Consider the following 20,186-nt stretch of genomic DNA (forward strand, 5'->3'; position numbering starts at 1 on the left):
AATCGACAGCTTTGATATATGAAAATGAGCATGTTCAATCATACTTTGTCAAGCTCTCCTGGTGCGGTTCATGACATGCTCTTTTTCTTCTTTCCTCTTCAGTGTCAGCTAACTCTGGTACTGTATACTAATACCGACCATCAACAGCCGGTAATTGCGATTAACAACACTATCTAGCTAGTTAGCGGCTCCAGCCCTCTGTGCTATCGTACCCTGGGACCAACATCTTGCCTATCATCTTCGGAAGCGCGCCCTATGATATCGATACTGGAAAGTTCTGATCTCATGCTTGGGTTTAAGGTGGTACGTATGACGGCAGGGTACGTGTCGATCTGTTTCTTATCCACCGACTTCTTCTTATAGGGGCGGAGATGGTAATGACTAAGACAGCCAAAAAGGGAAAGAGTAATCAAGCCCTCATTCAATATTTAATCCTACGTATCCACTTGTCCCAACGAAAAAGCACTCTCTTCACCACCTCCGACCCATTTCACACACCCCAAACCACTCGTCGGCGCCGCGGTGCAAAACCCGCATCTAGGCATCCACCTCGCCTTCATCAGCCGCATTATGGCCAGTAGATAACACCCTTAGACAAGTCCTATCCTCGACAATGGGGGCCGCAAGGCGCAGCCACTCGCGCGAAGGGACCGCCTCCTTGGTGCCATTTTTGCTTCGTGTGTGTTTGCCTGGGGATGAGGAATTCACAGTGTTTATAGAACGGAGTTTTTAAAGCGCGGACATATGGAACAGACAGCGGCTTCCATTCACTTAATGATACAACCAGGTCATAAACAGTCACAAAGTGCCTACCCTGAGCCTCGGTTGCAGCCATGCAAGACCTCATTAAAACAAGACTAAAACGCCCACAATCCAGACTCCGATATTTCCACAGCGTGTAATGACGTATCTGCTACCCAATACGTAAGCCAGCACGTTATCCAGTGCATCGAGAGAAAAGCTTAGGCACGTCCGGAATCAAAGCACGACACAAGCTACCGGCGTCCTGGCCATAAACCAAACTCTCCAAGTCAATGACACAGCAAACATCCGATCCGGAAAACATTCCGCGATCGACCGTTTAGTGATACACCTACCTACCTATGGAGATGGTCATCACCACCAACCAGCACCACCCACCAGCACCACCCACCAGCACCACCCACCAGCACCACCCACCAGCACCACTCACCAGCACCACCCACCAACACCACCCAGCCACGCCACTGCGCACCACGTCTAGCCCCCCTCCCCTTTCCACACCTCCAGTCGAACAAACAACCCGACCCAGGCCACAACTCCCCGAACTAACCACTGACGACCGCATCCACCCACCACAACAGTGCATAGTGTCTGCATAATCCAAACAGCTGCTATTGCCGCTGCTCCTGTTGTTGGCGAGGGGCAGTCGTGTAGACTTGTGTGTGCTTTTGTTAAACATGGAAGTGAATGGGACGCTATGACTGGGAGCCCGTCTCCCTCTCTATACCCTCCATAATGCTACGCTAAGGAAGCAAGCAAGCAAGTACGACCAGCAGAAAAGCCGACCCATACCTACTACACGCTACACACATCACACATACATATCACAGCAGAACCAGCAAAAACAAAGCCCACAAAACACGTCCAAGAATGTCCAAGAACAGCAACAACAAGAAGCACACGAAGAATAACTTGATATATACTTTGAAATGATTACCACTGTACGCCTGCCTGCCCGTTCTTCTTTCCTTCGCGTCTTTCCTTCCTTTGCTTTTCCCACCACCCACCCCGTTCATCCATCCAGCAATGCCTAGGTACTTACAACCACTCATCAACCATCTCTCCACCGATCTCAGCACCCCAATTCGTTCAACCGACCGACCAACCGACCATCCCGTTTATTCACTCACTCACTCACTTGCTCACTCGCTCACTCACTCGCTCAGCATCCACAACCCCAACCAAACCCCCAACCCCACCTCTATACACCCCCCTAAGCCCCCCTCCCCTTACACCAACGAACAAACAAACCCCAAACCCAACCAACCTACCTATCCTTCTTCACCCCCTCCCACCCCCCACTAACCTCACTCCCGGGCGTCGTAGCCCCACTCCCCGCACCGCCAATCTCCCACCCAGCACTACTCCTCCGCCTCTGCTGACCACGCTCCCTCATCGCGCCGCGAATCTTACTGCTCACCTCCTCGAACCCGCCCTTCTGATCCAGACTGCTAAAGCCATGGAGGCCGGACAGATTCGCGCCAGAGCTGCTACGACTGCGCGCCTTGAGCGGCGTCGTCGGACGTGTCGCAAACAGCGCGATGTTTCCGAGGTTCTTGAAGCTCTCGTTGCGCGGGAGGCCGCCGCCAGACTCGGCGTGGCTGCCTGTCGGGCTGGCCGGAGCGCTGTCGATGCTGTGGTCCGAGGCGTGGCGCTCGTGCTTGGGCGGCAAGCCCGCGACAGCGCTGAACGGCGAAACCGGCTGCTGGTCCTCGTGGAAGGGGTCGGCGATGATGCGCGCGTGGTCAAAGTCCGGGTACATTTCGGGCCCTAGGTCGTTGATGACGTCGTTGAGCTGGCGCACCAGTGCCGCGCGCGTCTCGCGCAGCCGGTGCAGCGTGTTGTTCGAGCTGGGGTTGAGCGACAGGATCAGCGGCCGCAGCGACTTGACTATGTCCATGCCTACTTCGCCGAATCGCAGCGCCGCGTACGTGATTGTCGGGAAGAAGGCCCAACCGAAGAGCACCACGCCCAAGAGCGGCACGCTGTCCGGCATGTAGCCTTGCACCCGGTTGCGGTACGTCCAGTATGTCAACAGGATCGTGTAGAAGTTGTACAGGACTGGCGCCAGCGCCATCGACACGAGCAGCTTCCATGTTGCCATGACGTCGCGCGCCTGGATCTTGACTGTCGATGCCGCCAGGGCTTCCTTGGACTTCTTGATCGAGATACGCTTGCCGATGATGAAGACGGGCGCGAACAGGATCAGGCCTGGGAGCACGCCGAGGGACAGGAGCGTCAGCTTGGCGACGCGGTACAGCAGCATGAAGACGACCTTGTGGATGGAGAATTTTGCGTATTCGACTTGGTGGTCGCGGATGTTGAGCTGCATGAGCCTCTTGTTGTAGTCAAGCACGGCCTTCTTCAGGTTGACGATGCGCGGGTCGTCCTTGTACTTTGTGTAACCCTTGACCAGTCGGCGGTTCAGCTCGATGACCATCGGCAGCGGAAGCTTCTTGCCCTTGGGGTTGTAGAGACGGCGGACAGCTTGGATCAACTGTTTACGTTAGTTAGCGCTTGAGCCATGCAAATCCGAACCGAAAAGCATACCATCAGTGTATCGTAGTCAGGGCTGGTCACAGTCACCGCAACGAGAGCGTTGTAGACGTGCTCCAAAAGACGTCCAACGGCCTCCCTACGCTCGCCCTTCTTGTAGAGATCAATAAGCTCAGGAGGAATGTCGACCGGCGTTCCGAACTCGATGACGGCCCGCGAACGGAACTTGTGAGCGTGGAAGTAGTTCATGCCGACGGGCACAATCTTCAGGCCGCTTTCCGGGTTGGCTGCAAGAGCGCCGAGCGCCATGATGGCAACACCAGCTGCAAGAAATTAGCCTCACATCCAACCACAATAATCATGCGACGCACCTTTGAGTGGAAGCAGCTCGGTCCGGTCGTGGCTACCACCCTCCGGGAAGATACCAACACAGCCGCCATCGTTCAGCTTCTCAAAAACGGCATCGTAGACCTTGCTCTGGTCGACCTTAGGCGCGACCTTGAACTTGGTGCCCTCGAAGCCGTCAGCGGGGCCGGTTCTGCCGTCGCCGTTCATAATCTTGCCATCCTCGCTGATGTCGTCGCGCCCAGTGAGCTGCTTCAGAGCCACAGCGCCCTTGAACGGCTTCTTAACCCTAATCTCCTCGGGGCCGTGGACCTCTAGAATCTCCGCGTTGGCCGCCGTGTTGTTGACGCTCGGCAAGACGACCAGCCCGCCGACCTGGAAATCCTTGCCCTCAAAGTTTGTGCCCACGCCGCGAACCAGCGTCGGGTCGTTGACCGGGTCTGGGAGGTAAATCTTGCCCTCGGCGGGCCTGGTGCTGTCCATGGCTCTGCCGACGGGCAGCGCGCCGACGTTGCGCGCAAACCACCCGATGAACTTTCGGCGCATCGACTTCTCGGCGATGAGGAAACAAATGCGGCGCTGCGACTCCATGCGCACGACGCGCATCAGAATTAGAGGGTCCACGAACTGTGTCCCGGTTAGCTCAAGCAACTCCAAGGTTCCTCCTCCTTCTCCTCCTATGCGCGCATACCTGGTTGGCATGAGGCGCCGCGACGAAGATGACGGGGCCGTTGCGCGGCACTTTCCAAGAGCTCCTAGGATGCACCTCGCGGAAGAAAAGGTCGACGAGGATAGAAAAAGTCCATAGCAGAATATCGTAGACAAAGTTGTTCATAGGGGCCAGTTTCCTGGCCACTGAACTCCTGGACGAAGCCATGTTTTCCTGCGGCATGGCGAAGCCGCTGTTCAACGCTCCAGCGTGGGAGGTGGTGAAGTATAAGAATGCGCGGCGCGTGTGAGGGTCGTCGGTGGTCGGGGAATGGGATGCGGCGCAGCGTGGTTCGATATGTGGTGATGTCTGACAGTCAGGGTCGTGGCAATATAATTGCGAGTGGGTGCACGCGCTGGCAGGGTCCAGGCAGAAAGAGAGCAACGTATTTATTGCGTTTGGCTAGCTCATTCGCGACGAACCTAGGCGGGCGGCGGCGGGGAACGGCAAAGGCCCGACCATCCCTGCTCGCTCGGTGACGTTCCATCGAGATTCCATCAGAAACCTACAAAGTGTTGGTTCTCAACAACGAGACCAAGTCTGACTTCATAGGTACATACGTATGCATGCGCGTCGCACCCGCCCCCCGGACACACTGCCCCGTCCTGGCAGCCCGCCTCCGTCCGGCCGCGGGCCTCCGGCTTGCATCCAGTTTCTATTCGCAGCAATCCCCCGTCCATGGCCGTGCACTCGGGTCAGATCATCTCTCTTCATATGCACCTATTCCATTCCGTGCCCGACGCTTCCCTCCCGATGCTACAATATAATGCAAGCCTTATAAAAGACCGAGAGAAAGCCGGCTTCTTCTCCCTCAGCGCGCGGGGCGTCATTGCGCCAACGTTCCCCGCATCCCGCTATACCAACGCCATGCATAGCCGCACTCGGCTCTTGCACTCTAGTTCCCCGCCCTCCCCAACTACCTCGCTTCCGCTCCCTGTCTCGTATCTGCTAATTAGTCTTCCTTTTCTCCTTTATCCCCTCAACCTCACCGACCATCCATGCCATTGGATCCGGGGAGCCCCGATCCTGGGCCGGGCGCCGGCGAGTTGCCGCCTTGGTTCCCGCTTCCCGGTATCGCCGGCGGCAGGAACGTCTCGGGAAGCTTGATGGGCAGACTGAAATCGCTCTTTAACCTGTCCGGCAGCTTCTCGCCCCGCACAGCCATCTCCATCTCGTCCTTAGTCAAGCTCTCGTTCTCCACAAGAGCATTGGCCAGACGGTCAAGCTCGAGGCGACGTTCCGTGAGGAGCGCCCGCGCACGATCCCGAGACGCATCCAGGATCTTGCGCACCTCGTCCTCGATCTTGTTCTTGGTCTCGGACGAGAGGCGCGAGAAGTTGCTGTAGAGATCAATGTTGCCCAGTTCGTCACTCATGCCCATCTGTGTGACCATGGCGTACGCCATGGCAGTCGCCTTTTGGATGTCGCTGGAGGCGCCAGACGTCACGTGGTCTGGTCCATATACAAGCTCCTCAGCGACCTTACCGCCCATGCAGACGTCAATGTGCGCAAGATATTCCAACTTGGTCTGACTAACACGATCCATTTCGGGCAGCTGGAAGGTGATACCGAGAGCATGTCCGCGAGGCATGATGGTAGCCTTGTAGAGGGGATCCGTGTGCTTGGTGAACATGGCAACCAGAGCGTGGCCGCCCTCGTGGTACGCCGTAGCAATCTTGTCCTTCTCCTGGATGATAGCAGAACGACGCTCAGCGCCCAGCAAGATCTTGTCCTTGGCCCATTCGAAGTCAATCATAGTAACCCTCTTTTGCTTGTTCTTGGAAGCATGCACGGCGGCCTGGTTCACAATGTTCTCGAGTTCCGCACCGCTGAAGCCAGGGGTACCACGCGCAATGACATCAGAGTCGACGTCAGTTCCGGTCTGGATGTTCCTCATGTGGTGCTTCAAAATAGCAGAGCGGCCACGGACATCGGGAAGAGGGACGACGACGTTACGGTCGAAGCGGCCAGGACGAGTCAGAGCCTTGTCGAGGAGTTCCGGGAAGTTGGTTGCGGCAATGAAGATAACACCAGAGTTCTGCTCGAAACCGTCGAGTTCCGTGAGAAGCTGGTTGAGAGTCTGCTTGACGTAGGCGTGATCCCTGTCGTTGCGCTTGCCACCAATGGCATCCAGCTCATCAACGAACACAATTGCAGGGGCCTTGTTCTTGGCGGCGTCAAAGAGTTCCCTCACACGCTTAGCACCAACACCGACGTAGACCTCGTCGAATTCGGAGCCAGACATGTAGAAGAATGGAACACCGGCCTCACCAGCGACGGCGCGAGCGAGGAGAGTCTTACCAGTACCGGGAGGACCAACCAGGAGAACACCCTTGGGGAGCTTGCCACCGAGCGCGTTGAACTTGTCAGGGGCCTTGAGGAAGTCGACGAGCTCCTGGAGCTCCTCCTTTGCCTCTTCGCAGCCGTGAACGTCGCTAAACCGAGTAGTCTGGAGCTCTGGCTTTGCCTCCATATCCTGCTTCGAGCCGCGCCTTTGCAGCAAGCCGCTAGCCTCGACAACAAGAGTGACAGTGACGAAGGTAATATAGGTCAAAAGACCGAACCAGAGGAAGAATTTGATCCACTTAAAGATGGTGCTGCCGGTAGATTCGTCCACGACGACATAGAGCGGGCTTGCCCTGTCGCCGGTACCACTACGAGCGGTAGCCACATTCCCGCCGCGAACGCGCGCGCCCACGGCTTGTCCGATAGACTGAATCTGATCCATTCCAAGGCCAGTGGATTGTCCCCCGGGAGCGGCATTGTTTGCTATACCGGCATTTTCCGATTGACCGACCCTCTCCAAGGCGCGCATGTACATAGTGTCGCAGGCGGGGTTAGTAGCAAACCTGCCAGTCTGGTACCGCTCGACGACGAGCTGCGGCAGATTGGCGCGGAGAAGAGCAGAGTAGAAGGCATTCTGAGCAGTGGCGCTGTGGGGGTTGTTGTTCGCAGTTTGTTCCATGTGTGCCAGAAGATTCCGAGAAGTGTTGCCGCCGAAGATGGTGCGCTGTTGAGTCAGACCGAGAAGACCAGACCTTGGGATAGCGTTCAGCTTCAAGGGACCGAGATGAGTAAGAGTAGAGTATTGCCGAGTAGGGAGGGTATGAGAAAGCGGGCTAAACCGCCTCAACGCGCTCGAAGAAACTTCAAAATATTAGCAATCTGTGCGCCAAATATCCCCAACACGAGAATTGTGTTGCCTAACGTGGGCGAATGTTCACGACTCACCTTGCGAAAGCATGCCAGCCACAGTTGGAGATGAACCAAATGCGCCGGACGACGGACGGAATCGCAAAGCCGACACCGGTACCGAAGCCAAGCAGTCCGGAACGGCAACCTGATGCCTATCAGCAACTATATAATCCCTTCAACCGATTATACACGTACATTTGCCGTCGGTGGTTGCGAGGTGTGCAGCGCGCGCTCATTGGCGTGCTGTTTCGATGCGATAGGTGGCGTAGGACGTTTGAAGGCGCGCCAGGGTGCCTGCAGGGCAGCAGACATTGACGGCCAGAGCTCATTGGTAGCAGAGGCGATGGCCTAGGCGTGGGTTGTCAGTCGACGGTACCGGCATTGCAGATGCGCATCCACGGGCGACCTTACCTGAGTGCTGACCGGAGCCTGGAAAGCCATGGCTGTCGGAAATGCGGCGGCCTCTGCCGCGAAGCGGTAAAGAGAGACGACTATGAAATGGATATAAAAAGAAAGGGTATGCGCCGCTGGTGTGGGGAGCGCTGGAATATGGAGGCGAATTCGCTCGCTGGAGCGGCGATGTGGTGGTGACGAAGGAGAAGTTGCGCGCCTCCGATGATAGAACCACTGGGGCTTGGCGGTGCTGTGTCATTCGTGGCAAGCCGCCGCTGATCTCCGCCTGGCCCGCGATCCTCCATCGCTCCGCACTTGTCGTTCAACCAACCAGCTCTGACTGGTTTGCGGAGACCAGACGTGCCATTCAGTATTTCCCGAGAAAATATCACATGTATTTCGGCGCTAGTAATACTCGTCCCCATACGACCGACTCCCCGCATCCACCATGAGCTTGTCCAGCGCCTTGGCTACTATGCGCTCCTCCGTCGTCCCGGCACTGGTGACCCACTCGTGCAGCGAACGCACCCAAATCTCAGCTTCCTGCGGCGCCGCCGGTACCCAGAGATCCGATCCCCGCGATGTGCTGCTGCGCTTAGACCGAGTCACGCTTCTCCTACTGGCGTGGTGATGCTGATGTTGCTCTGGCTCTGTCTTTGGCTGTGGCGGCGGTGGGTGGATGTTGCGAGAAACCATCGAAGGCATTGCTTTTGCAGCCGTGTCCTGCCGAATGCGTTAACTATGTACTCAGTCCTCTCAATGGGTTCCGAGACTTACGACGTAGCGTTTTTCTCTGTCACCCGGGAACCCCTCTGCAGGAGCGTTGCGGGAGACCATCGAGGGCGCTGCTTTGGCGGCCGTATCCTGAAGCCCATGTCAGCGACTGATGATACTCACTCCGCGTTTGATTTGCAATACTCACGACATAGCGCCTCGCCTCACTAGTTATCTGCGGGGCCGCGAGCGCGCAGCTAATTGTAAAAGCGTTGGCGAAAATGGCGAGTTTCATCATGCAGCCAAGAACGAGAAAGAAATAACAGTGACTATAGTAAAAAGTGAACGAGATCGTTAAGGTATCGAGCGGAGATCAATCAAAAGAATGGAAGCAAACTTCAAAGAATTCGAGAATGAGCAGGACCGGCTGCTGGATTACCCTAACCCACGCAAGGCGTGCTCGGGATATATGTCACTGGCGCAGAACTACCCCAGCACCGCTACGTCAACCTTATCGCTCTGTTCCACTGCCAAACATGGTTGGATGTACACTGTATACGTACACCCATCGGCTCCCGCTGTATCACATCGTCGATACCATCTCTCTTCGCCGAGATCGTCCGGCCTCGAGCCGGCAATCGCTGCCTGGACGCCTGGGGGATTTCCAGGCGCGGAAGGGCCATGAGCATCCGGCTGACGGACTTGTCTGTGGCGGCGGCTCGAGCCTCAGAGCGAGTGTCAGATCGGTCTCAGACGACAGTCCAAGTCCAGACTGTTGATAGCCACGGGTGCCTTAGCGAAAGGACCATGCGCCAATCACGATCTCGCGCGTGCAGAGGATTCTAGAAGGCGAGAGCAAATCAGAGGGGTCTGAATAAGGTCATAAGCAAAGTATTACCCGATCGGGCATGCTGAAACCGCATGGCAGATCCGAGGCTCTTCCACCACCACATCGGTTTCATCGGCGTCTGTGACTGCGCTGCAACAACAGACACACGCCCTTGCTGCTACTTTCTCGGCTGCAGGCTCCGCGGCGCCGCGCTGAAACCCATCTGGCAATCATGCACTCGCCGGCAGTAAGGCCGCAACAGTCACGCCAGCAAGCTCTCCAGCACCGCATGTGTGTATCTATGTAAGCCCCAGGTGCCCAGCATAGCACATCAATTCCTCAGTCAGACACATTCGCTTGCACGACCACGAGCACCACCAACATCGCTACCTATACACTCACTCTCACTCCACTTCCATCACCAACCATGGACAGCCGCTACGCACAAATCGACGCGGCCGAAAAAGAGCGCCTGCCGCGCGCCTCCTCAGAATCAGACATTACGCTGCTGGACCACGGCGAGAGCAAGACGCGCGTGCGGCTCGGCCCGCTGTGGCTCTGGATCCTGCAAGTTGCGCTGCTGCTCACGTCGCTGGTCTTCTTCGCCGCGGGCTTGGTGATACGGCCGTCGACGCGCACATACGTTGAGCGCTTTTCCGCGTGGAGTATGTCATATCTTTCCTTCTCTCTATCTCTTCCTCTTTTACTTTTACGATAGCTGTGGCGCAAGGAGCACTAACGCGCACACGCAGCCCCCGCCGCCGAAGCAATCTCCTACCACACCACGATCCTCAACTCCACCGACGTGTACTCCTCGCCCTACGCGGGCGCCGGGCCCGAAGTCGACCACGCCTGGGAGCACATCACCACGCACCGTAAGCACCACCCCTCCCACGCCCCCAAACCCCCAAAGCCAAACCCCCAAACTAACGCCCCACCCCCAAGTCGGCGACCAGGCAATCTCCGCCGCCGAACTCGCCAACCTCAACAAATCCGCAGCGACGCACCTGCGCACGCCCGACAACGCAGCCACAGGCGCCCCGGCCGGCTTCCGCGTCGAGCTCGCCGTCGCGCATCACCTGCACTGCCTGAACCTGCTGCGCCAGGCCGTACACCCGGAAGCGTACAGCGCGCCGCAGGGGGGCGAGTACCGGCATGGGGCAGCGCTGATGACGGAGCGGGAGAAGCGGGCGCATTTGGACCACTGCATCGAGTCCCTCCGCCAAAAACTCACCTGCGACGCCGACGTCTCGGTGCTGACCTACTTCGCCGAGCCCGACATGCACGGCGCCCTGCGTCCGGACTACGCGTCTTCGGCCGTGTGTCGGGATTTCGAGCGCGTGCGCGCTTGGGCGGTCGCGAACAAGGTTGCGGATAAGGAGGTTTTTTAGTGCGGCTGCTGCTGCTGCTGCTGCTGCTGGCTTGCACTGTGCGTGTTTGGGTTTGAAGAGATGAGGACGGAGAGGAAGTTGCGGTTGACCTTGCTTACTTTGCTTATCTTGCATATATTTACCTGCGCGGACAGGCAGACAGACGACGACGTAACGATAGATCTAACAGACACACGCGCACACACGTACGCACGACGCGCGGCGAGGGCCTGGTGCCTGCCGCTCGCGTGAGCGTAGCGTAGCGCTGTGTGTGTGTACAATATGAATTCATGGCATTATATAATATATCCATTACTGTATACCTAGACACACTCACTTCTCCTTCTTGCTTCTCTCTTCAGTGGCGCATGTTTACATGATGAAATAAAATGATGGACCAGGCGGAGACAGATATTTGATACCTACTGTAGGAAACTAGGAAACAAACAAGGCCTGCGGCATTTCATTTCATTCTCAGCGAACAACAGGTATGAGCAAACAACAAGCAAGTGAGCAAGCAAGCAAGCAAGCGGACAAGCCAAGCGTCGACCCCACGAGAGAGCCGAGCACCCGCTCGCTCGCCCAAGAAACAAACGCCTCCCATGCAGGACCCATTCGTGCAGCCAGCCGGCCGTATGTAGCACACACACGCATTATACACGCCCAACGCCAAGCCCCCACAGCACGCAAACCTACCTCCTCCCACGCCCCGCACCCGCACCCCCACCACCACCGCCCATCATGCCGCCCAGCCCGCCGCCCATACCCCCCAGCATACTCATCATCTTGCCCATATCCATGCCACTGAGATCGGGCATGCCGCCAGGGCCACCGGGCCCGCCGCCGCCGCCCCCTCCCAGCATCTTCATCAGGGACCCCATATCAGGCATGCCGCCCATGCCGCCCATGCCGCCCATACCGGGCAGGGCGCCGGGGCCACCCATGGCCTGCAGCCGCTTCAGCGCCGCGGCTTGCTGCTGCTTGTTGCCGAGCGCGGCCTGGCCCTGCTTGCTCTGCAGGTTCTTCATGCCGCGGCCCATCTTCTTGGCCATGCCGCCCATGAGCATGCGCTGCGAGAGCAGCTCCTCGACCTCGCGCACCGACGTCCCCGACCCCATGGCCACGCGCGTCATGCGCGCTGGTTGGTCCGTGAAGCATTTGCCGTCGCTGTCGAGCTCTTTGGTTGTCATGCTGTCGCAAATGTAGATCATGCGCTTGAGCTTCAGCGAGCCTTCTTCGTCGTCCATGCCGCCCATCATGCCGGAGAGGCCCGGGATCATACCCGCCATCTTCGACAGCGGCCCCATCTTCATAATGTTCTGGAGTTGGTCGCGCAGGTCGCGGATCGTGAAGACGCCCTCCGCAATGTGCTTCATCGTCTCCTTCTGGTCCAGCTTGAGCGACTGCACGTGCTCCACCAGTCCCTGCACGTCGCCCATACCCAGCAGCTTGCTGACAAACCGCTGCGGGTCGAACTTCTCAAAGTCCAGCATGTGCTCGCCGGTACCCAGGAAAGCGATGGGGCAGTGCGTCGCGGCCGTGGCGGAAATGGCACCACCACCGGCCGCGGCACCGTCCGTCTTGGTCAGGATGATGGAACCGAAATCCGCCGTCTCCTTGAAAGCGCGCGACTGCGCCTCGGCGGCCTGACCGATGGACGAGTCGAGGACCATGATGGTCTGGTGGGGCTGGACGGCCTGCTGGATCTGGATCATCTCGTCGAACAGGTCCTGCTCCTGCCTATGCCTTCCACTGGTATCGACGATGATGATCTCGAACTTCTCCTTCTTGAACTTCTCAACACCCTCCCTCGCCACGACGACCGGATCCGTCTGCGTCAAGCTACCGTAGTACGGGATCTTGGCCTTTGTTGCGTTCTGCTTGAGCTGGTCAAAGGCACCGGCACGGAAAGTATCGGCGCAGACGAGGCAGGACTTGAAGCCGCGCGCGGCATACCAGCGCGCCAGCTTCGTACACGACGTAGTTTTACCGGAACCCTGGAGACCGACGAACATGATGACGTTGGCCTTACCCTTGCGCGGCTTGAACGGTTCGGCGTGCGGGTTGACGAGGTTGACGAGCTCGTCGAAGACGGCCTGTTTCGCGTGTTAGCAAGCGTAACTCGGCCGGTTGGGATTCATGTGCTGCGCGTGCCTTCTGGATTAGCCGCTTCTTGTTCACACCGGGCCCTAGGTCCTTGAAGTTGACCGACTTGCGTATCGAGGCGCGAAGCCCGGCAACCAGCTTGATGTTGACATCGGCTTCCACCAGAGCGTTGCAGATCTCCTTGACCATGCCATCGAAAGCCTGCGAGGGCGTGTTAGCTTCCGCGCATAATAGTTCGAGGACAAAGGACAAGGCGGCGCGACCTTCTCATCTAGGTTCGGCGACCTGGTCAGGTCGGAGACGGCGGCGTTGATGCGCCGTCCGAGGTCTTGGAGGACCATGATGGGCGATTGCGCAAAGGTGAAGAGGAATGTAGGTAAATGCGGAGAAGCGCGTGGGTGTCAACGTGGAAATTGGGATGAGGCGACGGCGCGGGGAGAGGTCGGCGGTTGCCGAGGCGGTGTGGGAGTTTTGCCTGCGCTGCTGCTGTCATGACAAACACATCGTCAAAGATAATTTACCCACCAATGTTGCCCATCACGCAACACAGATCTGCATAAATATATGTTCAATTCGATCACATCCATCTGTCTCCGCACCGCGATACACTTATAGAGCAGCACCCTTAACATAGTCAACCCAACCCATAACCACCGAATAAGTACCCGGCACACATAGCAGACAACCAAACACGCATCAAAAGAGGGACGTCCAGTCAAAAAGAACATCCCAATCACCACAGCCATATAATTACTCAAACATTCAGAGAGAAGCAACCAGCTACCGTTCATCTACCGAGTTTCAAGAAACCCCCGAGTTTGTAGCTACGTATAAAGCTCTCTCCCATAGCTAATTCAGAGTGACTCCCAACATGCCCTGACGCGCGATCCATGCCAACGCCATGCAATATCGGCGTCGCGAGAACGGCAGCAATGACCGAAGAAATGCTAGATAGCTAGAGACGGCAGCCAGCATCAGGCTCTGCTGAGGCACCATCCTCGCCCTCCGACTCCTCGCCATCTTCTTCGTTCTTCTCGGCTGTTTTGTCATCCGTACCACCCTTCTGATCACCCATCTCTCCGGCAGAGGCACTGACAGCAGCAGCATCATCATTGCCCTCCCTACCGGGAAGCACAGCCTTCTCATCACCACCACCACCATCACCACCGTCATTACTGCCGCCACGCTGTTTGAACGTCTCCTTGAACTCCGGCAGCGGCTGCTCCCCCACGTTCTTGAGCTCCTCCTCCAGAGCACGCGAGCGCTCCGCATCCGTCTTGGCAATCGCAGCTGCCGACCAAGCCAAGCGATTGTAGCCTGCCGGCGGGCCCGTGGGGCGGTTCATCCTGGAGCGAGGAGCCGTGGCGGCTTCCTTGGCTGGCTTTTCAGGAGCAGAGGCCGAGGTAGGAGTGCGGCGCTCCATTGCCTGGGCAGACGAGTTCGTCGGCTCCAGACGCATCTCGCGCAGGACTTCGTTAGCGGTCTTAGGGGTATCATCGTCATTCTTGTCTTCAGTCTTCCTGTTGTTGCGATCACGGTTGCGGCCGCGGTTGCGATCACGACCGTGGTCACGATCGCGCTTGTGCTTGCGGCGCTCGCGGCCCTCGAGGCACTTGATCACGGGAGCGGGCAGCTCGGCGTTAGCGATAGGATCGAGCGTGAAGTTCAAGACGGCCCAGGGTTGGCCGAGGCTGGTGCGCCAGGCGGTGGCATGGCGCTGCTTCTGCTTGACGTTGCCAAATCTGTCCTTGTGTGAGAACTTCTGTTCGAGCATTCGCATTAGAGGTTCGCTGTGGGGAGCGAGGAAGTCGAGGCGAGCAAGAGTGTGGTAGCCGAGGAAGTGGAATCCGCCGTTGCGACCGTGCTGTTGTTCGAAGATGGCTATGGGAGCTGTGAGAAGCGGGGTAGCTTGATCGGTCTGTGGGGATGATTGTGGAGTTGAATGGAGGGCTGGCGTGGGCCCTTCAGGCGTCAATTCGTCTGCCTGCTTGGTGGGTGAGGCACCGGTAGAAGCGTCGGTATCGTTGATTGCAGTGACTTCGGTCTGGACTGATAGGTTTGGAAGGTTAACATGCTCAACCCCAAGCTTGACTCCGCCGTCCTCTTGCTCCGACTCTTCACTCTGATTGTCTTGCTTGGGTTCCATACTCGAGTGTGCGGCAGTGCTCGACGTATTCGTCTTACCATTACGTATGCACCAGTTCGCAGCCTTGCCAACTTCGCAGCGTGCTTGGTCAACCCCATCTTTCCCATTGTCATCCGCGTCTTCCTTAGGCGCATTAAGGTTGACAACGACAACTCCCTCTTCAAGGTATTGAGCAGAGGTTGCAACGATGAAGAAGTGAGGGTGGAATGTTTTGTCCTCATCTCTAAGGCGTAGATGATAGTTGAAGACGTCCTTGAGTGGACAACCAGTGAAGTCAGGATTAGTCGCCAGGGAGCACCTATCTCCATCAAAATCTTCTACCGCGTTGAGTTGGTGTTCTAAGCTCGCTAGGCCATTAGTACTAAGGTCGGCGATGGTATAGACGGCAAACATTTGCTGATTAGCAGAAGTCTTTGGGTGGTGTTGGGCTTTGTTGTCCACATAAGCTGGCAAACTCAAATCAGAGGCCGCGGTCAGCTTGGGAGCATTAGCTGGCTCCGGGGTCAGCTTGAGCCACTCAGTGTTGTCACCAACTCTTATGTTGCTTGGAGAGATAGCTGGTCCCTCAGCCAAATTGCATCCCTTGTCGTCAGCAAAAACCATTGCGTGGTTCGGAAGCATAACAGGCTCCGGGGTTAGCTTGAGCCACTCGGTGTTGTCACCGATCCTCATGTTTCTTGGAGAGACAGCTGACTTCTCAGCCAACTTGCCTCCCTTGTCGTCATCAGAAACCAATGTGTGGTTCGGGAGCATAGTAGGCTCTTTAATCAATTTGATCGACTCAGTGTTGTCAGAGGCCTTAACGTTTTCAGGAGAGGTTGTCGGCACCTCAGTCATGTCGCTATCCTTGTCGTCACCAGGAGGGTTAGCGTTGTCTGATGTCGCAGCATGTTCATCCGTCAGCTTAATGCCGTCGGTGTTGTCAGAAGCCTTTGCATTCTCAGTCGCAGCAGCCAGCGCCTCAGCCAACTTGACACCATCAGTGTTGTCGTTAGGCCTAGCACCACTCAGACACTGTTCATTAAACCCAGGCAACAAGGCCAAGTTCGTCTTCACAAAGACAATGCCATCGCTCTTCCAGCGAGGGTTCGCGTCCTTGAAGAGCATGACATAACTGAGGGCCTCAGGCGCCGCAGCCGACGAGTTCAGCGTGCTCGGCGAGGGGTTAATACACGGGGCCGTTGGTTCTTGACCGTTGTTGTCAGCAGTGTCGCCGCCAGCTTGTTGCGGCCAGAAGTGGCTGTGGATGTCATTTTCTTTGGGCAAACGGTTAGCGGGCTTGGTGAAGGTGCGAGTCGGTGCGGGTGAGACGGCGTCGACGCTGTCGGCGACGGTTGCGTCGTCTGTAAGTGCGTTTGCTTTGTCGTTGTCGTTAGTACGTGCGTTCGCACTGACCTCGTCCTCTGTCGTCTGCTGAAGTGCGGGCGCGGCGGACGCCATGTTGCGTGGTTTTTGTGGTTGTGCGTTTGTTCAGGGCATGGCGGAAGGCGTGGGTGGGAAATATCTAAGTGCTGGGCGCTGCGGGCCGACCCGTGCCGCGGAGCAAACGTCGGGACTGGCCTGCAGCGGGGTTCATTCACCCAGCTGCTGGGGACTTCAAACTTCAAACAACCTACAAACGCGCCTCTGCGCCATGCCCTTCTCGCCCTTTCCCCTCCCATGGAAACAGCCTACCCAGCGCTGCCGCAAGACCTACCACACCGTTCTCACATGAGCCCTCCAGACAGAGAGGTACTTGCAATGTGCTTCCCGTGCCACTGACCCTGTCCTCAAGCAAACCTACAGTACCGCTCTTTCACTCACTCGCTCCACTCGCTAACGCTGCATCAGCAACTATTCACGCAGTAAATGCGTGAGGTACTGTGGTTGAGATGCACAGACACTCGAGGAGCTTGGGCATGGGTATCTAACTCTCTAGGAGCACGCCTGAAAGCACGTCTCGCGGCACCGGCACCGGACGGTCTCGACCCTCAGTCAAGCAATCCGAGCCTGGACGGACCAACACGCGACGGCATAAAGAAGCCCCTGGAGACGCACGATGGCGGGGGCGCCACGCAGCCAGGCGCGCACCGCATCACCTAGCCATGCGCCTAGCTACGCGCGCCATATCACAGGCACAGGGCTCGCAACGACCATCGCACACACCACCGCAGAGCTCATCATCATGGACATTACAGTACAATTGTATGTACAAGCGCAGCGCAGCGCTACAACACGCCTCAACTCCACACCCAGCAGCGGATCCCGGAGCCTACTATGCCTCCGCCTTCGGCGCCGGAGCGGCCACCTTCTCGGCCGCGTTCTCCGTCGACGATGATGCCCGCGCAGTCCCCGCATTCGTACCACCATGGCCCTCAACGACGCCGCGCTCGGCGTCGTCGGCGCGCCAGAAGTCGCGCTTTCCGCGTAAGGCGCGCTTGAGCCAGGGAGGCAGCACGCCGCCCTCGAGCTTGTAGGTCCAGGGGTCCTTGAACTCCTTGTCGAGGGGCTTGATGCGGCCGCCCGACGCCGTCTCCACGACCCACGCGATCATGTTGAGCAGGGTGTACGAGAGGATGCCGGCAATCAGGCCGTACGCGATCGAGTAGGTGAAGGGCATGACGGCGATGGTCAGGAAGGCCGGCACCGCGTCGCCCATGTACTTCCAGTTGATGTCCTTTGCGGCCTTGGCCATGAGCGAGCCGACGATGACGAGCGTGCAGCCCGTCGCCCACGGCGGGATGGACGCGAAAATCGGCGCAAAGAAGACCGAGATGAAGAAGCACACGCCCGTCGTCATGGCCGTGAGGCCCGTGGTTCCGCCCTCGGAAATGCCCGCGCCGCTCTCGATGAACGCCGTCACTGGCGGCGAGCCGAATAGCGACCCAATCGAGATTCCGAACGCATCCACCAGGTACGCGATCGCGCTGCCCTCAAAGTCCTGCGTGCGCTCGTCGATGAAGCCCGCGAACCGCGCCATCGAGTACATGGTGCCGGTGGTGTCGAGGATGTCGACGTACAGGAACGTGATGAAAGCGAGTCCGAACTGGCCACCATAGCCAGAGATGTCCCACTGGTTGGCGTTGAGGATGTGGCCGATGGGGTGGAAGGTGACGACCTTTTTGAAGAAGTCGAAGGAGCTGTCGCCCGTCTGGGTGTAAGGGAAATACGTGACGGAGGTAGGGCGCGGCCAGCTGATGATGGAGACGAGCAGGATGCCCATGATGATGGCGCCCTTGACGCGGTACATCATCAGTAAGACAGTCAGGAAGCCGCCGCAGAAAATGCCGATCCACATGGTGGGCGAGCGCATCTTGGCGGCGCTGGGACAGGTGCCGTCATCTCTGAGGAGGCCGGAGCTGCAGCCAGCCAGCTCGAGCGGCGTCTCAGTGGCGCCGGTGACGAGGCCAATGCCCGCGGAGTAGGCCAGGCCGATCAGCGTCAAGTACAGGCCGATGCCGACGCCGGTGGCGAGCTTGATGGAAGCGGGGATGGCGCGGGCGAGCCACTGGCGGAGGCCGATGAGGGTCAGGGCGACGAAGACGAAGCCCTCGAGGAAGACGGCCGTCAGGGCGATGCGGTAGGGCACGAGGCCGGAGCCGTGGTAGCCGACGACGGTGTAGGCGAAGTAAGCGTTCAACTGGCGCAGTAGTCAGTCAGACAGTCAGTCAATCAAACAGCACGAATGCCGAAGCAAGGGCTGGCTCGCTGGCTCGCTTCAAAGGTAGCTTACACCCATGCCGGGGGCCAGGGCGATGGGCATGTTGGCGAACAAGCCCATGGCGAAGCTGGTGAGGGCGGAGATGGCGGCCGTGGCGGTGACGAGGTCGCGGTTGATCTCCTGCACGCACAGCATGTAGTCGACGTTTGAGTCGCAGAGGTCGGCCATGTCCTCGGGCGGGCAGACGCAGGTGCCGCCCGTCTGCGACACGACGGTCGAGTTCACGGAGATGATGTAGGCCATGGCGAAGAAGGTGGCCAGGCCGGCGCGGATCTCGGTGAAGAAGAAGGCGCCTTTGCGCTCTTTGGGCTGTGGCGAGGCATGGTTAGGCGCGTGGTTTTGGCTGCGTGTTCGTCGTGTGCGTGGTATAGAGGCTGTAGATAGGTAGGTAGGTAGGTATGAATGGACTTACATGGCCGCTGTTCTCGAGCCTAAAGTACCTGCCCACGGCACTCTTGGCCACGCGCAGATTGGCGCTATGCACCCACAGCTTGAACCCATCCAACATGATGGCAGCGACAGCAGCAGATAAGGCGACAACGGCGGCGGCGGCGGCGGCGTGACGACGGCAACAAAGCAGCAAACCAACCCGAACCTATACTTCTACAACAGCATCCAAGCAAGCAGACAAAACGGCCGGGGCGGACCCATCTGATATAAGAAAGAAAAACCCAGTATCTAGCGCGCCCAGCCCCAGCCCACACGCGCGCAAAAAAAATCGGCCGTCTCGCGTCTCGCGATAAGCTATCACTTAAACACACAAAGATTTTCCCAGGGCGGCGGCACAGGGCGGCGGTACAGGGTGGGCTAGAGGGGCTTGGCCGTCGGCCATGATGCCAGGGCCCTGGCCTTGCCTGCCTACGAGCGGTTACGCCGTTCCCGTTTCCAGCGCGCGGGGCCGATCGCCCAGACGCGAGACGGCTTGGCGAGCGAGGGTTTTATCGCCCTGGGACCGTTGGCCGGGCGCGTGGGGCGACGTTTTGGGCCGCTTGGTCGGTGTGTGTGTGTGTGTGTGTGTGTGTGTGTGGCGAATGGCATGGTTGGGGGACGGCGATGGAGATTCCATGCTTTGCGCGCTGCGCATGCGAGATGCTGTCGCGTGCATGCGTTCGCGTGGGCTTCCTTATCGCGGCTGGGCCCTGGGGTTGGGTTTGTGTGGCGGCACTCCTTGCTTTGGCTTGGCTTTTGGCTTGGCTTGGGATTGGGAAGGCAGTGGAAGGATGCGCTTCCTGCTGGTGATGGGAGTGGTGGGCCTGATTGTGGGCGGTGCCCGCTATTGTACTTTTTTTTCGTTCGTTTACTTATGGAGTACGGGTGTTGGTTGTGACAAGTGCGCTGAGGAGACGAATGATGGGAATTCGTCTGTTCGTTACATACTCACCAAGTAACCTAGATATCTTCTCAATCCTTAGGTATCTACT

At 58.0% G+C, this 20,186-nt stretch overlaps 8 protein-coding genes across 8 annotated transcripts; 1 reads left to right on the forward strand and 7 right to left on the reverse strand.

Moving 5' to 3' along the window:
* Window positions 1-1,613: 1,613 nt before the first annotated feature.
* On the reverse strand, window positions 1,614-4,665 carry K452DRAFT_353825 (uncharacterized protein). The gene is made up of 4 exons (XM_033545848.1): window positions 4,295-4,665; window positions 3,630-4,230; window positions 3,313-3,581; window positions 1,614-3,259 (listed from the first exon to the last, which is right to left on the reverse strand). Exons 1-4 carry the CDS (start codon window positions 4,493-4,495, stop codon window positions 2,030-2,032), a joined length of 2,301 nt encoding a protein of 766 aa, XP_033392456.1. The 5' UTR covers window positions 4,496-4,665; the 3' UTR covers window positions 1,614-2,029.
* Window positions 4,666-5,297: 632 nt separating this feature from the next.
* On the reverse strand, window positions 5,298-7,948 carry K452DRAFT_302519 (uncharacterized protein; the record flags this gene model as incomplete). Its single annotated transcript, XM_033542600.1, has 4 exons — window positions 5,298-7,459; window positions 7,544-7,652; window positions 7,703-7,855; window positions 7,919-7,948. 4 exons carry the CDS (start codon window positions 7,946-7,948, stop codon window positions 5,298-5,300), a joined length of 2,454 nt encoding a protein of 817 aa, XP_033392457.1.
* Window positions 7,949-8,257: 309 nt separating this feature from the next.
* Window positions 8,258-9,039, reverse strand: K452DRAFT_292171 (uncharacterized protein). Its single transcript, XM_033541316.1, has 3 exons — window positions 8,823-9,039; window positions 8,678-8,764; window positions 8,258-8,623 (listed from the first exon to the last, which is right to left on the reverse strand). Exons 1-3 carry the CDS (start codon window positions 8,910-8,912, stop codon window positions 8,306-8,308), a joined length of 495 nt encoding a protein of 164 aa, XP_033392458.1. The 5' UTR covers window positions 8,913-9,039; the 3' UTR covers window positions 8,258-8,305.
* Window positions 9,040-9,870: 831 nt separating this feature from the next.
* Window positions 9,871-10,834, forward strand: K452DRAFT_302521 (uncharacterized protein; the record flags this gene model as incomplete). Its single annotated transcript, XM_033542601.1, has 3 exons — window positions 9,871-10,108; window positions 10,196-10,318; window positions 10,389-10,834. The coding sequence occupies 3 exons, from the start codon at window positions 9,871-9,873 to the stop codon at window positions 10,832-10,834; spliced, it is 807 nt and encodes a 268-aa protein (XP_033392459.1).
* A 287-nt stretch (window positions 10,835-11,121) lies between these two features.
* On the reverse strand, window positions 11,122-13,343 carry K452DRAFT_322244 (uncharacterized protein). The gene is made up of 3 exons (XM_033544483.1): window positions 13,183-13,343; window positions 12,968-13,120; window positions 11,122-12,909 (listed from the first exon to the last, which is right to left on the reverse strand). The coding sequence occupies exons 1-3, from the start codon at window positions 13,258-13,260 to the stop codon at window positions 11,506-11,508; spliced, it is 1,635 nt and encodes a 544-aa protein (XP_033392460.1). The 5' UTR covers window positions 13,261-13,343; the 3' UTR covers window positions 11,122-11,505.
* Window positions 13,344-14,522: 1,179 nt separating this feature from the next.
* K452DRAFT_237039 (uncharacterized protein) lies at window positions 14,523-15,065 on the reverse strand (the record flags this gene model as incomplete). Its single annotated transcript, XM_033537553.1, has 1 exon — window positions 14,523-15,065. A coding segment is annotated over one exon (543 nt), but the record flags the coding sequence as incomplete, so codon positions are not given.
* A 2,066-nt stretch (window positions 15,066-17,131) lies between these two features.
* Window positions 17,132-19,437, reverse strand: K452DRAFT_292174 (uncharacterized protein). The gene is made up of 3 exons (XM_033541317.1): window positions 19,178-19,437; window positions 18,778-19,074; window positions 17,132-18,684 (listed from the first exon to the last, which is right to left on the reverse strand). The coding sequence occupies exons 1-3, from the start codon at window positions 19,271-19,273 to the stop codon at window positions 17,320-17,322; spliced, it is 1,758 nt and encodes a 585-aa protein (XP_033392462.1). The 5' UTR covers window positions 19,274-19,437; the 3' UTR covers window positions 17,132-17,319.
* Window positions 19,438-19,535: 98 nt separating this feature from the next.
* Window positions 19,536-20,097, reverse strand: K452DRAFT_292176 (uncharacterized protein). Its single transcript, XM_033541318.1, has one exon. The coding sequence runs from the start codon at window positions 19,829-19,831 to the stop codon at window positions 19,634-19,636; it is 198 nt and encodes a 65-aa protein (XP_033392463.1). The 5' UTR covers window positions 19,832-20,097; the 3' UTR covers window positions 19,536-19,633.
* Window positions 20,098-20,186: the final 89 nt, after the last annotated feature.

This window comes from Aplosporella prunicola (assembly GCF_010093885.1).
Source record: "Aplosporella prunicola CBS 121167 unplaced genomic scaffold K452scaffold_40, whole genome shotgun sequence".
Taxonomy (NCBI): domain Eukaryota; kingdom Fungi; phylum Ascomycota; class Dothideomycetes; order Botryosphaeriales; family Aplosporellaceae; genus Aplosporella; species Aplosporella prunicola.